Source organism: Hevea brasiliensis, chromosome 11 (genome assembly GCF_030052815.1).
Source record: "Hevea brasiliensis isolate MT/VB/25A 57/8 chromosome 11, ASM3005281v1, whole genome shotgun sequence".
NCBI classification, from domain to species: domain Eukaryota; kingdom Viridiplantae; phylum Streptophyta; class Magnoliopsida; order Malpighiales; family Euphorbiaceae; genus Hevea; species Hevea brasiliensis.
This window is the reverse complement of record NC_079503.1, coordinates 3,133,098-3,149,626: the sequence shown is the minus strand read 5'-3', so window position 1 is coordinate 3,149,626 and position 16,529 is coordinate 3,133,098. Positions and strand designations below refer to the sequence as shown.

Below are 16,529 nucleotides of genomic sequence, written 5' to 3'. Positions count from 1 at the left end.
TGAGTTTTTCCAGGTGGAAAATATTGTGCAAGAAATGCATCAGTGAGTTGCTCCCAATTTGTAATGGAGTTGTGAGGTAAAGAGTCAAGCCAATCCAATGCTCTATCTTTCAAAGAGAACGGGAATAGCTTCAATCTTGCTGCATCATCAGACACTCCAGGTTGTTTTTGCATATCACAGATCATAGCAAATTTCTTCAGATGTGTGTGTGGATTTTCAGAAGGATGTCCTCCAAATTGAGAATTTTGAATCATTTGAAGAACTCCAAAATCCATCTTGTAACTATTTGCATCAATTCTTGGTCTTGCTATGCTCTCTCTCAAGTCATCAAAACGTAGAAAAGCATGATCCATCATACTTCCCCTAGGCACGTTTACATTAACAACTTCTTCCCCTTGGGCTTCATTTTCATTGTTTTGACCATTTCCAGCATTAACACCAATTCTCATTCTTTCATCAGCCATGACTTCTTCTAATTCAGTTTCTCTCAAGGCTTCTTTTCTTTTTCTGGTTTCTTTCTTGTTGGCCTTACAAAATTTCTCAATTTCAGGATTAAATAATAAGGATGTGTCACTTGGGCTTCTAGCTCTTCTCATAAAAGATTAAAAGTACCTGAAAAAGAACAAACCAACACAAAATGAAAAGATAACAAAAATAAAACTAAAAACAACTAAAATAATCAAGAATTCAATCTTAAACAAACAACTCCCCGGCAACGGCGCCAAAAACTTGATGCGTCCCTACCGCAAGTGCACGGGTCGTACAAGTAGTATAGAAAAGATATCGATCCCACGAGGAGTTGTGTTAATGATTGAATTTTTGATATAAAAAGTTGAGTAAATTGAAGTATTTTTGAAATTGAAGTAATGAATTGATGGGTAATGGAGTATGAAATCTAAATATGCAAAATTAATATTCTATTCAACAATGTATTAATTAAACTAAAATTGCATCAAATTGAAATAAGCAAGTTCAAATATGGCAATATTCAAAATGGCAAGTGATTAAATTCGATTAGAAATTAACAATGGTAAAAAGGCGATTCCGGAGTTCGGGATTTCATATTCGAGCTATTTTGGGATTTTAAATTGGTTATCCAATCTTATGAAACTTATGGGTTTTAAGGAGATTAATTCTTAAATCCTTTGAATTCCCTTTCGAGTGAGACAAAGAGTGCCTTAATTAAACTAATCCTACTTTCGTGGAGTTAGAATTAATTAAGACCCATTAAGTTCTTTAATTAATCTGTGAATCCTCTTAATCCTTAGCCTATTTCTAGGTCTAAGTTAATTAAGTCCAATTTCTTGATTATCTATCACAAGGCCTTCTCCTTTCGGTGCTTCAACCATGGATTAAGAACATCACTTAATGGGATCCTACACTAAGCATGTCATTAAGCATACAAGAAATGAATAAAACTCATTAAGACCACAAAATATGGATTACCCAATCAAAATCCACAAAATATCTCAAATATTACAACCCTTACTCCAGAATCAAAAGTAAACTACTCACTATCCATAATGCTTACAAGATATTATGAGTTTATAAGGAAATAAAGCTTTAATCTAAGCTAAGAAATAAGAAATTAAACACTAGAAATGTAGAAAAATGTAAGGGAAGAAAGAAATCTGCAAATCTTGGTTGAAAATGGTGTGGAAGGTGAAAGTGACTCCTCAAATTCTGCCTCTACTCTCCTTTCCTTTTCTGCTCCTTGTCTCCTCTCTCTAAAATGGGAAAATGGGACTATTTATAGCATTTTTCTGACATGGAGCCCTAAAATGGTATGTTCTAGGAGGAATTATTTGAGGAAATCTCCTGCCAGCTCATTAATGAACTCTTTATGGATCGCATAAGTGGATCGCATAAGTTATGCAGTCCTTATGCGATTTTACTGTTCTGGGTCACTTATGCGAAACTGCATGACTTGGTGCATAGGTTATGCACAATTCCGTGAAGGTGCATAAGGGAGGCGAGAATGTGCATAAGCTATGCAGTCTCCTTATGCACATTTCGGCTGGTTCTGGAACAGTGATCTTTCTCCTTATGCAGATCTGCATAGCTTATGCGGCAAGTTATGCACAGTTTGGTCAATGCATATTTCAGCTTAAAAACATATTTTTGACATCTTTGGCTGTAGAAGACACTCCTCAATGGCAAAATTCTCTTCAGTCCTTCAAAAACACCATTTTTCCTACAAAACAAAGTAAAAATTACAAATTAATGCAAAATTGACAACTATGAAAAACTAACTAATTAACTAATGAAATTAGCTAAAAATGACTAATAATCAAATAAAAATGGTTATAAAATTAGACCTAAATGACTATGCAAAATGTATGCATCATACTGCTTAGAGAGCAAATCATGAACTGACAATAAATGTCTGGTATGATTGTTCTACAGGCTATATGCCTACTTATTGGCCATTGTGCCTACTTTATTTCTGGCTTTACAAGCCTGAGAGCGGGTCTCGTGCCCGACAGCTGGCCTCGTGCCTGATAGATGTATACAGGGTAGACATATGGCTTTCTAACCCGTATACTCCTGTGTATCCAGCTTTTATAATTTATTATAGGTTTCTTGGGCATTGATAATAATTAATTAATACTGAATATACAATAAGTAAACAGGAAAAATCCCAATAATTTTAATTATTTCCAAAGTGTAATAAAAAAATGTAAAAGACCGAGAATTTATGATTTGTAAATATTAATTCAATTGTTTAATTATTGTTATTATAAATTATGCACCACTAAGCGTTATGCTTAGCGCATTGGTTTTCCATCGCGTAGGTACTGAAGATCAGCAGCCACCACAGTAGTATTCTGACAGAGTTCCGACCAGATCTGCCACCAATCAGAGTCACCTCACCAGTCTTTTGTATTTTGGTAGGGCCCATGTGTAGACTAGTATTTTGGTTCATTATGTCTAGTCATGATGTAATTACTAGTTTATGATGTATTTTATTTTGGACTTGAAATGAAAACTTATAATTTATTATCTATGAATTTCCTTATGAATGCAAAGATGACACTTCATTTTGAGATCTCATAAATAGTTGTGAATGATATGATAAAAGAGAATATGATATGGAAATATGTGAGATGACTATGAATATGTTAACATGTGATAGTGGAACCCGCCAGATGCTAATAAAACAGAGGAGGATCTGTTCGGATCTCCACAGAAATAAGATATATATATATAAAAAAAAATTTACACATAAATTACCTGATTTAAATGACATTAAAATTTACAATAGACATGACAAGACAAGATAGGGTGCTCCGGCACCGAATGTGGCACTTTTTGCTCGGCTATACAATAGACGGGTAAGGGGTGTCACACTAAATATCCTTAAAAACTAACCCAGCCAATGCAAATCAACAATTCTTACTAACTTGAGCTTCCCTAACAAATAAAACTTGCAGCACCTCTTAATGCCAGCAATCATATAATTAGCTGATTGCAAGCATGTAATTGCCAAACTAAATCTTTTTATGTTTATGTAAATATAACTAATTCTCCTATAACAAAATATATAATATTAGTTTAGCATAGTAAAAAAAAAAATTACCTTAAACAAATTGCAAAATTATGTTTGTAGTTGTCCAGGATATTTTTGAGAAATGAACTCGTATCACATTTTTAGTACTTCTTTTAATTAAGCATAATCATTGTTCACTGTTTGAAGTTTCCCTTTCAACTCTTCTATCTCTTTTAACTGATTCCCACTAATGGTAAACTCCCATCTTGATCCTACATTTTGGGCTGTCACACCAAAATAACATGAAGGAGTTGGTCCAACACCCATACCTCGCTCTCGACCATTATGCTCTGGACACATAAGCTCTTCAAAAATTTGTTCATCTAATCTTGCTAAATTAGTCCCAGATCTTTCACTTCGCTCAGCTATAAGAGCACAAGCTTTTTCCTATAAATATTATAAATATTTGTTTCAATAAAGATAAAACTTAAAATAACAATTAAATCAAATAAATTTCATATAAAATTAAAAAAAAATAAAGAAATAAGAATGAATACCATCAAGTCCCGGATATTGTCATCCACATAAGTCTCATCTTTTCGCTTATGGGTTGCTTCAAAAAATTCAAGTCTGTCTGGTGCTTTCCCATTTGCCTTTTCCTAATATTTATATTCATGTTTATTACTCAAGAATTAAAAAAAAAAAGCCAAAGCTTTAAAAAAAATGCATCATATTAAAAGACATACCATTTCCTTCATCCTGTCGACACCATATTTTGGCCGATCTCCAGAATTAATAAACTTTGAAACCGATCTCCAGTACTAAGTCTCCCTTTGATAGCCAATTACATTTCCGATCTCTCTTTGACTAGATGGTCACATTTCCGATCTCTCCTCACAAGGAATTGAATCAATGCTAAGTCCTCACATCAGTCAAAGCCTTACCGGTCTATTAAATCACTCACCGATCTCTCAAACCCATTGTCGAATCTCCTAACCAGTCAAGTATATTCCTGATCTCTGTTGATAAATAAAATTGAACTGACACTAGATCTTTGTTACCATTTTTGTTGCCGATCTCCCTTTCAAAAGTTTAAGAATAATCAAAAGTTCCGTTCCGGTTTAATGATGATCCCGATCTTAAATGTTCAAGCCAAATTTCTAATTTTAATCAAGTCCCATTTAGCTTTGGTTCCCTACCGATCTCATGCTCATTGTGTTTTCCGATCTCTCACACTTAGGTTAATAATCACTTTCAGTTATTTCAACATACTCAGACAATCAAGTGTTTACGGTTAATTATAGAGCGGCAGATCAAGGTGTTTTGAATTACGGATCAGATAAGTGTCTTTCAAATGAAGAATTAGATCAGATAATCACATAAAAGATCGGAAAATAATTAATGCAATAATAATAAGATAAAATCTTTATTTCCAAAAGATCGGATTGCATCATTTGGGCGATCTCTAGAGATCGGATTGCATTAAAATTAGACTACATCATTTCGGTGAGATCAGATTATATTGAAAATAAAATACATCATTTGGGCGATCTCAGAGATCGGTGGAACATCCCATCTAAAGGGCCTATGTCAAAGTCAACATTGTGACTGATCCAAAAGATGTCATCGACCGGAACCGAGCCGCTGTCGGAACACCCAATGTGGAGGAAAGCCGCTGTCGGAACACCCAATGTGGTGAGAAGCCGAATAAACTTGGAAGAGCAACCGCCAAGGGTCGGCGGAACATTAGCAGTCTTCTCGGCCGAATTCGGTTCGTCGATTATACCGATCGAACGACTCGAGATCAGCACGATCGAGGTCCGCGATCCAGATTGGTTAATTGGTCCAGTTCTCTCACCATCATCAGATAAGGTTATCACGATTATTCGATCACCGGGGTCGTAAATTTTCAGTTGGGGAATAAATAGGTCCATCGGAAAGGGATCAACAGCCACAATCATGGCCGGAACTTCTACCGGAGCAGCTAGAACTAGAAAGTAAGAAGGAAGAGAGGAAAATCGAATGAGGAAAGTCTCTTCTGTCAGGGGTATATATAGGGGAAAATTAGGCATTTATTGCTAAGCAGAAAACGAAGCGGACGCTTCGGGAATCGAGGGGAATTAATGCTTTGACCGGATCGGGCCTGATTAAGGGAAATATTGGAATAATAGAGATCGAAAGAGGGGAGTCCAGTATGAAAGATCAGAGAAGGACCATGTTAAGAAGATCGGAAAGGAAGAGAGAGCAGAAAATAAAAAGAATAAGGCGCCTATTGCTGTCACCATAATCAGAGCCGAAGTAGTTAAAGCGTTACCAGGTAAAATCTCAACCACACGCCCCAGAATCGCCCGCATTTCTGACATGCGCCAGAGTACGTCAGGACAGCGCTGTACATCCTAATCTCCACCATTAATCTTACTTGTAAAGACGAGCTCGGAGCCCTTGGATCAAAGAAGAAGACGACAAAACCAGCGCCTTTCACTCCTAGCCCTTGGATCGCCCCGGACAAGAGAATTTGGGACCGTCAGATTAGAGGAGGAAGAAGACAAATATTCTGAAATGGATCTCGGCCGTCTATTCTGATTCTCTTTAATTCTTGAGCTTGGGATTATGTCCTTTGAAATCTTGACCCTCCATCTCCCTCAAGATAGATCTTGACCCTTCAAGGAGAACACCCGATCCCTATAAATACTTGCATGAAAAACTGTTCAGGGGACGGACAAAAAAAGAAGGAAGTTACTATAGCGGAAGAACTCTGAAATTTAATTCAGATCGTTACTCTGCTTTCATAAGAAGAACTTTTGGAACCAGTTTTCTGACGTGTTTTCTAAAAAGATTTTGAACACTGAAACTCTTCATTTTCAGCTCGTTCATTATCCCGTAGCGTTCACATTTTTTTCAGTTCCTTATTATCTTTATTCTCATTTTCATCGCCCATGCTCAATCTCATTTAAACTTGGGTATAATTCTGACTCGATTGCATTTAGTGAAGCACTCTTTGTTCCAAGGCGAACCTTAGTCTCCCGGCTATCAACTTGCAATCTTATTGCGTTTTGTGATTCTCGATTAGTTCACTAGAATCGACTCCTTACAGGTCAGTATTCATGTTGCCATCTTATTAAGTTTAGTTCTTGTTTTACGCATTTTCATTCTTCTTTCTTTATGTATGTTACTTTCTTTAAGTTCATATCACGCTAGAAAGATACAGAGAAAGGTTATGCTCTAGTTTATTTCCTTGTCGATACCTTTGTTAGTCTTTATTATTTCTGAGCGTAAGTCATCTAGTTCTAAGCGATACATAAGTGGTTGGATGAGATGTGGGTAATGACAACTTAAGAGTCCTTTTGAAATAATGAAAGGTCTGAATAATAAGCCTGGAAAATGGTAAAGCTGAGTCACTAGGATGACGCAGTAGGTCATAAGGCAAGACGTCATAAGACAGTAAAACCAAACCCTGGATAACTAAATGGAATAGATCGGCTACCAAAAATGCTGGTGAGGCGACCATATAGGAAGGTCGGAGGATTCGGTTTGGCATCCCCTGCCCAGTCCAAAGGTACCAATAAGTTAAAGAAGTCTTGCACAGACCCCCTGGCATCTTTGAACGTCAGAACCCTTAGCCTTAGGCCCTCTCGATAGGTAAAATTTAGAGAGATCGAAAAAATCCTTATCTGACTACCATTTAATTAAAAGAGATCGGAGGAGAGTTCTTATCCGATTCTCAAATTTTAATAAATATTTTAAAAGAGATCGGAGGAGAGTTCTTATCCGGTTCTCAATCTGAAAATTTTAATAAATATTTTAAAGGAGATCGGAGGAGAGTTCTTATCCGGTTCTCAAGCTTAAAAATTTTAATAAATTTTAAAGGAGATCGGAGGAGGGTTCTTATTCGGTTCTCAAGCTTAAAAATTTTAATAAATATTAAAAGAGATCGGAGGAGAGTTCTTATCCGATTCTCAATCCAAAAATTTTAATAAATATTAAAAGAGATCGGAGGAGAGTTCTCATCCAATTCTTGGATTCTAATAAAATAGCCCTTCAAACAAAACTAACATACAATAGTAACTCACTAAGGTTGTCTCATTTACTTATGTATCTGGATAATCCGAATTAGTGAAAAATCAAATATTCCTTTTGTCAAAAGGATTAATATTTCCATTCAAGCCCTTCCTAACTAATTTATAAAGAGTGCGAAGTTAAATCTACTTACCCTAATTAAGGGACGAGGTGGGGTGCCTAACACCTTCCCCACCCGTTTACGGACCCCGAACTTAGAATCTCTGTTTTGAAGTGGTTTTATTTTAATTTATCTTCACAAATGGTTTTCTTTAGTTTCCCTCAAAACTAAAGTGGCGACTCCTCATTCTTTTCCACTTCGGTGAGGGTTCGTTCAGGCGACCGCAAAACACCTTGCGACATATCCAAAATCCCAATTTTAATTGCAAATCAAAATCTCAATTCATCAATAATAAGAATTAAAATCCAAAATCCCAATTTTAATTCCAAAACACACCAAACAAGACCTCCCATCACTCACCACCAATCCACAAACAATCAAACAAGATCAAATCAGACTACCCATTAAGTTTCAGCCGAGCATTCATAAAACATAAGTGAAAATAATGTAGAAACCATCAATATGGAATTAAACAGCGTACTAGTAGAATGACAATTGTAGCATAAATCACCACCAATGATGAATAACCAGACCACCGATGCCTTAGAGACTGATGAGTACTAGCGGAAATCACCAAAGTTGAACCACAGATATTGCTTTGTGTGTACCCAAATGAATACAGGCAGAACTGAACCACAATATAAAAATAAGTGAAAATAAAATTAAAATTATGTTGAGTACCAATAGAATGATGAGTACCATAAAAATACCACCAATGATGAATACTTTGACTACCGATGCCTTAGAGATTGATTAGTGCCAACGGAAATCACCAAAATTGAACCATTGCTGACGCTTTGTATACCCAGTCAATACTGTGCTTTTTTTTTTTTCAAAGAAAATAGATGGAGAACGGTTAGGGAAAAATAATATTTTAAGATTTTGACTGCGTTTTTTTAGCAGAATGAGGACTCGTGCATGAAAATGCCTTTTAATTTACTGATATTGCAAGGATAAGAGGCAGTTTGTAAAATGGTCTCTAGGATTTGCCTTATTTGTAACCATTTAGAATATTAGAGTCAATTTAAAAACCGCCTCTATTTAATTGCCTAGAAAGAGTCCTTTTCTTGTAGTGAATGAACCTTTAATCATATGTTACCATGCACTAGAATCTCTCCATTACAAAATCCCAATTCGAGCTAGAATCATGGTTAATGTCAAACCCCATTTGCTATGAACATTATGTTCTCTTTTAATCCCAGTTCTTGATTAATTAGATTTTCTTGTCAGAAACTCTTTTCTGACTAAATCTGTTTGTCTTAACTAAGAACTTGAAACATCAAGAACAATTAAATGAACATAGGATTTTATCCATATTTACTTAGGGTAACAGATTCCATCTTGATCAACACCTATCTTCATATATAACTAGTAGGAGCCAACACATGCCCATATACCCATACACAATACAAGTATGAAAGCAGTATCAAACTCAAACCACCTATATACAAGATAATTGTGTTATCTCAGGTTTAAAGATTATATGCACTGGTATGATATATGACATTGACAAGAGTAAACTCCATGTGCTTGTCATATGTGTCACTGGCTAGGCCTACTTATCGTGTATAAGTGCTGATCATTTTTGTTATGTGGCATGAGACTCACCATTCCAACTTATTAATATCTCATATTAATACTTTGGGAACAAATATGATTACAATGTTTCTGGATAAGTCATATCCTTTGTGACATATCCTCAATTGTGAATAGGTTTATGATACTTTGTGCTAGAAATACTGTCACTCATATTCTTAACAACTTAAGAATAGAATTTCTAATAAAATATCAATGGACCTTTTCAATTACACATAAATAATTTATGTAAACAGAAAAGTGAAAATGCCTTTTTATTAATAAAATTATATACAAGATACATAAAAAATGATATACTCTAGGGTATACTACTAACAGTAATAGTATAGTAAATGTGATGTTGAAGGTTTTGATTGAAAAGATTTATTAGTGGATGAAAAAAAGCTATATAATAAGATTTTTTTTTTTTTTTGACAGGGGAAGTGGCTTCAAATCCCCACTTGACAACAGCTATTAGACCTCATACTAGGCTACAATAAGAATTTTGAAAAGTGTAAAAAAAATTTTTTCTTTTTTGAATGATCAAATTCTCATATCTATAGCCTTAAGATAAAAATGTCAATAGCATATCACTAGATTCATTGCTTTGTACGATTGAATTGCATGTATAAAACTCCATTACCAAGCGTCCACTCTTCGTTAGGCCACCAAAAGATTGTAAGATAGCATCAGTGCGGACATGAAAGTGGTATTAAACTTAATAGTACAACGCAAAAGATTTATTAAAAAAAATAGCAAAAGAAATAGGAAGGAAGAAGAGGACAGAGGGCCCCAAAGCAGCAAGGCATGGCCGAGCCAAAGAAACCAGCAAAATGGAAGACTATCTTGGAAAGCACCAAGCACCTCAAGAGATACAGAAGCATGGAATTAAAAAAAAAAAAGATAAAAATAAAAAAATAAAGAATCAAGAACTTTTCATGAATCAGCTTCATTTGATCTGCACCCATTGGGCAACGCTGGGGACTCCTTGGAAAACAACGGAGAGCATATAATACCCAGGAGGAGCAATGGTGCTGCTTGGTGGTGTGACCGCCATGATATCGTGGATTCCTGTCTTGTCATTGCTCTGCACTCTTTTCAATCCCAAGTCTATATGTCTTTGATTCATGGAAACTCCATGGGTAGTGAAAGCAGGAGCATAGATTGTCACTTTGAGATCTTTCTGCAGCACTTGGAATCCATTTAACTTGATTTGGACTCCTACGTTGCCTCCATAGGTAAGCCTGCCCGACACCCTCACAATCACTGGTCTCTTCCCCGCCAGAGCAGCATTCAGGTAAGGTGGAGAGAATTTCTCGATTCTCAGCTCAGTAGGATACATTGCGTCATAAATATAGCCATTGTTGGTGTTGCTGCCGCCCACTAGGACTTTTCCGTCTGGCAGAACCGCAGAGACTGAATGGTACATTCTGGCAATGGTGGAAGGTGCTAACTCAGTGAACCTTTCGCCCCTCTTGGCTCTTGGGTTATATAAAACTGGGGTAAAATTTGGTTCTCGGGCAAAGCCCCATCCCGAAGCTCCTCTTTCAGCACCATTGAGTATGAGGACCTCTCCTGACGGAAGAATCATCATGTCTCCCATAATGCGAGGTGTTGGCATGAGTTCTCTCTTCCAAACAGGGTTTTTATCTGTGATTTTAATTCTTGCACAGTCTTGAAGTGCAGTGTAGAATATTTGTTTCTCTGCTTTAGAGTATGAATCTTTGTGTGCGGAACCACCACAAATCAAGACTTCCGCAGGGACCACCTTTTGATTATCGGCGTGAAGTTTTATTGGGAGGAGAGCGGACATTCCAGAGGCGGGGTAGCTGCGGTGTCCCCCAGGGAGGACAGGTAACTCGCGGACAATCTTGTTAGACTTGGGGTTGAGCAGGACAGAGCGACTGTTGGCGAAGATGAAGACGTTGCCGTCGGTGGACAGGAAGACAAATGGGTACAAATTGTTCTCCTCCGGGTCGCTGGTTTGACGGAGAAAATCGAAGAAGAAAGGTTTGGCGTTGGATTTTCCTTCCGCCGGAATGTACTCGTAGCTGAAGGCATCTCGGCCACCAACCACGATAAATCCACCGTCTGGCAATGTTGCTTGTGTTGAGTACCTTGAATGACAAGGAACAAAATTTGATCCGATTGCTTATACTGAAATATAAAATGATCGACATGAAATGAAACGAATATCGAAATACCATCTACGATCTGCTAGTGCTGTTGGGTACTCTCTCCAGTTGCAGCCTTTGCAGGTGCCCAGGTATCGAACTGTATTTGCACCCCCTTGATACCCACCAGTGCTCACTAGATTCCCATCAATGTCGAGGCCTCCTGACGAGCACCAAGTATCTGTGTGGAGCTGCATGAAAATGATTTCGTATCGTTAGAATTCACAATAATTGCTAAACCAAAAAGGTTCCATCGTCCAGGTACATCTAGGGTTTGTGATTTGCATATATACCTCGAGAGGAGTAAGTTCTGAGTTGTTAATGTCGAACAATACTGAGTGACTCCAGCAATCCTTTTCACCTGTGGTTTTGTTAAGAACACGACAGTGTCCATTAGGTGATGGGAGTTTTGATATCTTCCAAATGGTGGCATCGTACATCAAGACCTTGTCAATTTTAGGAAGCAAGATTGCATGCATGGCTGAGACGCCTGAATTCTGAGAAACCAGCTCCCATGCCCCTTTGTATCCAAGAGCTGCCCAATTAGGAGTATCAGCACTACCACGTTGGCGCTTAGTAGGTACTGGGACTGCAACATCTTCACCATTATTAATGGGAGTCCCAAAATCATCAGGTACTTTCACTTTCTTGTAATCTTCAGGATTTCCAAAAGGGTTTCCGAACAATTCATGAGGCCCTAGTATATGTTTCTGGTTGAAGAGCTCGAAGGCTTTTGGTTGTGACCAAATATGGGAAAAACCAGAAACAAAGAACAGGGGGAGAATAAAGAGAGATTTGATTGCGTTTGCCATTGTGGATCAATAAAGAAGAAATTAAATATATCGTCAAAACAAGAAATTAAATTAAATGCTAAACACTTCGCTTCCGCGTCTCCTCGCGGAAGCCTTATTTTCTTCCTGCTTTGAATGCCCTTGCTCTCTCGAGGGCTTTTATGGAGGCAACGAGGTCATCTATGGACCATGCAAAAATAGAAAATCGTTCCTTGTTTAGAGTCGAGCCTCACGTATTTCGTTGTGGACCTAAATGATACATATGCAATCGTTTACTAAATGTTAGGAAATGGGAATCCAACTACTGGGGCTCTTACCAACACATATCTTATGCAATTTCTATATCAAACACGTTCATCAACAATGTTCCAAGAAAAAGGCAATGCCAATGGATAAATCACAAAAATCCCACAAGTAAACATTAATTTATTGGACTTGAAGATTGAATATTAAGCACATATCTATTTTATTTTATACTAAAACTTGTAATTAGTAAATATATACAGTTATGATTTGAATTTTAAATTTTCTAATTTAAAAATCTTATTATCATATTAAAAAAATATTTTAAACTAGAAATTTAGATTTATAAATAAAGGACAAATATTGAAACCCTTATAATAACATGTGTATTCCACTTCTTATTTCTATAATTCGTGGTGAACTATGTTGATTTTGCTTTATAATTTTATATCTTTTCAAGGGTTTAGGTGAGTTTTTTTAGTCTAATCTAGTTTGATTTAGTGATATTCATCTGTTAAATTTAAGTTCAAGTCCCCACTTATATAATCCCTCACTAAAAAAAAAAATTCCCCCAAATTAATTAAGATGGTATAATTAACCTTAATAATTTAATTAGTTTTATCTGTATCTGCCTGTGATAATGATATGAGAACGAAATAGAAAGAATTCCAAGTTTTCCATGTATAGATAAACATCATTATGTCGATGGCTTTCCTGTTGTTATGACTTGTACTATTCAAAGCATTCAACGCTTAAAAAAAAATAATAAATACTATTTTTTTAAACAGGTAGAACACGTACATAAATCAGTAATAAAAATCGATCACTGTTAACATAATTCTTATCGACAGAAATGCTAATTCTTTTTAGCATCATATATATATATTCCTTAAAAATAAAGTTAAGAATCATGTTAATTTATGGCATAAAACAAGCATCTATATTATAAATTGTTAAATTGTTGTTTTCATCTCTATTTTTTTTTTATAAGTGAATTTTTATTAAAATTAATATTCAAAAAATACTTAGTATTGTTATCAACCTCATAGATAGACTGTCCTATTACACTCAAACTAAACATTTGCATACTAAGTGAAAAGAGCTGAAGCATACGGTGCAAAACACACTGAAAAATCACAAACAAATAGAACCATAATACCATAGCAGAGACAGGATACATACCAAAGAATGCAATCCAGTAAACAAACAAACTAATAAGAACCCGAAATACTTAAAACAATTGACAGCATTCTGCACAATGCGCAGCAAACAAAGCAACAAACCATTGAGGGCAAGCACAAGAGGCGAACGAGACCTTCAATGCTTGCAAGCTGCATCCTTAAGCATTGACCAAGAAACATCCAATCTACTATGGACTAAGGGCAGAAACATGGAAGCAAACAATTTTAATCCGGGCGTCCTTACAATATATAAAGCTGGTTCAATTGATACCACTGATTTTGTATAAAATTTAAAAGAGACACGTATAGTAAAAAGAATTTATATTTTAACTTATTATAAATAATTATGATTCCACTAAAAATTAGTAATAAAAAAAACTTCATTTAATTTTTTTTTAAATAGTTACATAAAAGTCAAAATCCAATCGAAATGGAAAAAAATAGGCAAATTAGAAAAATTTTCTCCATTTATGCATGAACTTTTAAGTAAATTGACGTTAAAAAATAGTCCTTTTAATTTTTTTTTTCATTTTTTTAACTTGTTAAGTTTTAAAAATTGCTATTATAAAGAATAAAATTATGAATTGAAACAAACTAAAATGTGAACCTATTTATACAATCAATTTGATAAATTATTATTATGATTATTACAAGTTTATTATATATAATGCACATAAAGAAAAAAAAACTCAATTATCCTAAGATTTATTAATTTTTTTTATTTTTTTATTTCTCTTATTTATATTAATTAGTTTAATTTTTAATTATTTATTTTTTAGTTATAAAAAAACTATTATATGAAAAAATTTTAATTAATACTTTATTTTTTTTTACCCAAGTGACTTAAATTATTCTCGGCTCGGCCACTGATTTTAACAAAAGAGGCCACAACAGGTGGCAAGCAAATAGCAGGTCGAAAATCAGACCCGATCCAAAGCCATATAAAAACACCAGAGATATTGGAGAAATACTCCAGATTCTGAAGCACTTTGACAGTAGAAGAAACCACCTTGAACAAGTGCAGCCAAGCAACCACAGAAAAGTTAGCAATCTAAGAAAAGAAAACAAGGAGGACCACTCAACACAACAACAAACCTCGGGAATAATTGAGCAGTGGCTGCACATCAACAGCAAGCAACAAAGTCTGAGGTTCGGCTTAATCCTTGCTAAACTTATATATCAAGCAAGAGCAGCTTGTCTTCCCGACTTTTATATATATATATATATGGACCAAGCTTTTCCATATTACAGAAGCACTAAAACTAATTATACCCTGCCATATCCTATGATCAACTGACTATATATGCTCAAGGGTAATTAAATTGATTAGAATGAGAGAATTGAGTTGGCTTTTAGGAAAAAATTTATCTAAACTTAATCTATCGTGAATTCAAAATACAAATACATGAAATTTATATTTTTTATGTCTTATACCAATGACCAAATTTAAATAATTAAGTTCCCATTCTTCAACATTAAATTGATTTTTTAAAGAAATTGACTAAGAAATTAGATATATAAATTTCCTTATACATATTATGCTTTGGATCGATGATGGAGAGAATTCAAACAAGAATTTCTCTTTCTTCAACTTTAAATTGATTTTTTTTAAAGAATTTATTGAGAAATTAAGTATATAAATTACCTTCTTTCATATATGTACACAAATCAATGATTATCTACAAATATATACTATCCCACCCTTTCAAAATTAAAAAAAGTAAAATAAAATATCAATAGAAGAGAAATTCACGCGAGATCGATCAAGGACGATATTAAGTTGGGAAAAAAAAGAAGTGGGTGTTGGGTGGTGGATGGTTACAGTTAATAATATCTTAGACTATTGGTTAAATACTGGCCTTTCTACACAGCGAAACATAAAAAATTAATTGTTAGTCAATCAAGAGTAAATGTTCCAATAGAAACAAAGTGGGTTAATCTCTAGTGTCAATTGCGCATGTCTGCAAATCCAAAATCTCAGTACTTCCATTAACTTCAAGAAAAACATATACAGAACCAAGAACTTCCATGAATTAGCTTCAGTTGATCTGCACCTTTTTGGCAACGCTGGAGACTCCTTGGAAAACAACGGAGAGCATATAATCCCCAGGAGGAGCAATGGTGCAGCTTGCTGGTGTGGCTACCACGATATTGTGGATTCCCAAGTTGTCATTGCTCTGCACCTCTTTCAACTGCAAGTCTATAGGTTTTTTATTCATGGAACCTCCTTGCGTATTAGCTGGATACATTGTCACTTTTAGATCTTTCAGCTGCACTTGGAATCCAGTTAACTGGATTTGGACTACTGCGCTAGCTTCGTAGGTAAGGTTGTCCAACACGCTCAGAATCACTGGTCTGTTCCCTGCCTGGGCAGGATTCTGGTTATCTTCGGGATTCTGGGCAAAACCAGAAACAAAGAATAGAGGGAGAATAAAGAGAGATTTGATAATGATTGCCATTGTGGATCAAGAAACAAGAAATTAAATTAAGGACTTGCTTTCCATATGCCCTTGCTCTCTCGAGGGGTTTTATAGAGGGAACGAGTTCGTTTATGGACTATGCAAAAATAGATAATTTTTCCTTCTTCAGAGTTAAGCCGCACGTATTCATCGTCAACCTAAATAATACCAATGTAACTAGATGTCAAGGAAATGGTGGGCTCTTATATTATATGCAATTTCTATATCAAAACCTTCATAAAAAAATGTTCCGAGGAAAAGTCCACGCCAATAGATTAATAAAAAGAAAATCGATTAATTTGTCTTTTTTAAGATATTGAAAGAATAGAAATTCGAATCTAAATTTACCAGTGAATAATATGTTTTCGGTTACTCGATTCAATTAGAGTAGGCATATTAATTTGTATATTTTATGACACCACGTCGTGCTATGATTTTT

At 35.3% G+C, this 16,529-nt stretch overlaps 1 protein-coding gene across 1 annotated transcript; it reads right to left on the bottom strand.

Annotated features, from left to right (window-relative positions):
• Window positions 1-10,112: 10,112 nt before the first annotated feature.
• LOC110660968 (aldehyde oxidase GLOX1-like) lies at window positions 10,113-12,322 on the bottom strand. The gene is made up of 3 exons (XM_021819440.2): window positions 11,710-12,322; window positions 11,447-11,607; window positions 10,113-11,359 (listed from the first exon to the last, which is right to left on the bottom strand). Exons 1-3 carry the CDS (start codon window positions 12,226-12,228, stop codon window positions 10,192-10,194), a joined length of 1,848 nt encoding a protein of 615 aa, XP_021675132.2. The 5' UTR covers window positions 12,229-12,322; the 3' UTR covers window positions 10,113-10,191.
• Window positions 12,323-16,529: the final 4,207 nt, after the last annotated feature.

Excerpts from the sequence above, each read along its gene's own strand:
- LOC110660968 (XM_021819440.2), bottom strand. The coding sequence starts at position 12,228 with ATGGCAAACGCAATCAAATCTCTCTTTATTCTCCCCCTGTTCTTTGTT. Across the intron at positions 11,608-11,709 it reads CAGAACTTACTCCTCTCGAG|CTCCACACAGATACTTGGTG; the intron begins GTATATATGCAA and ends ATTTTCATGCAG. Across the intron at positions 11,360-11,446 it reads GCACTAGCAGATCGTAGATG|GTACTCAACACAAGCAACAT; the intron begins GTATTTCGATAT and ends TTGTCATTCAAG.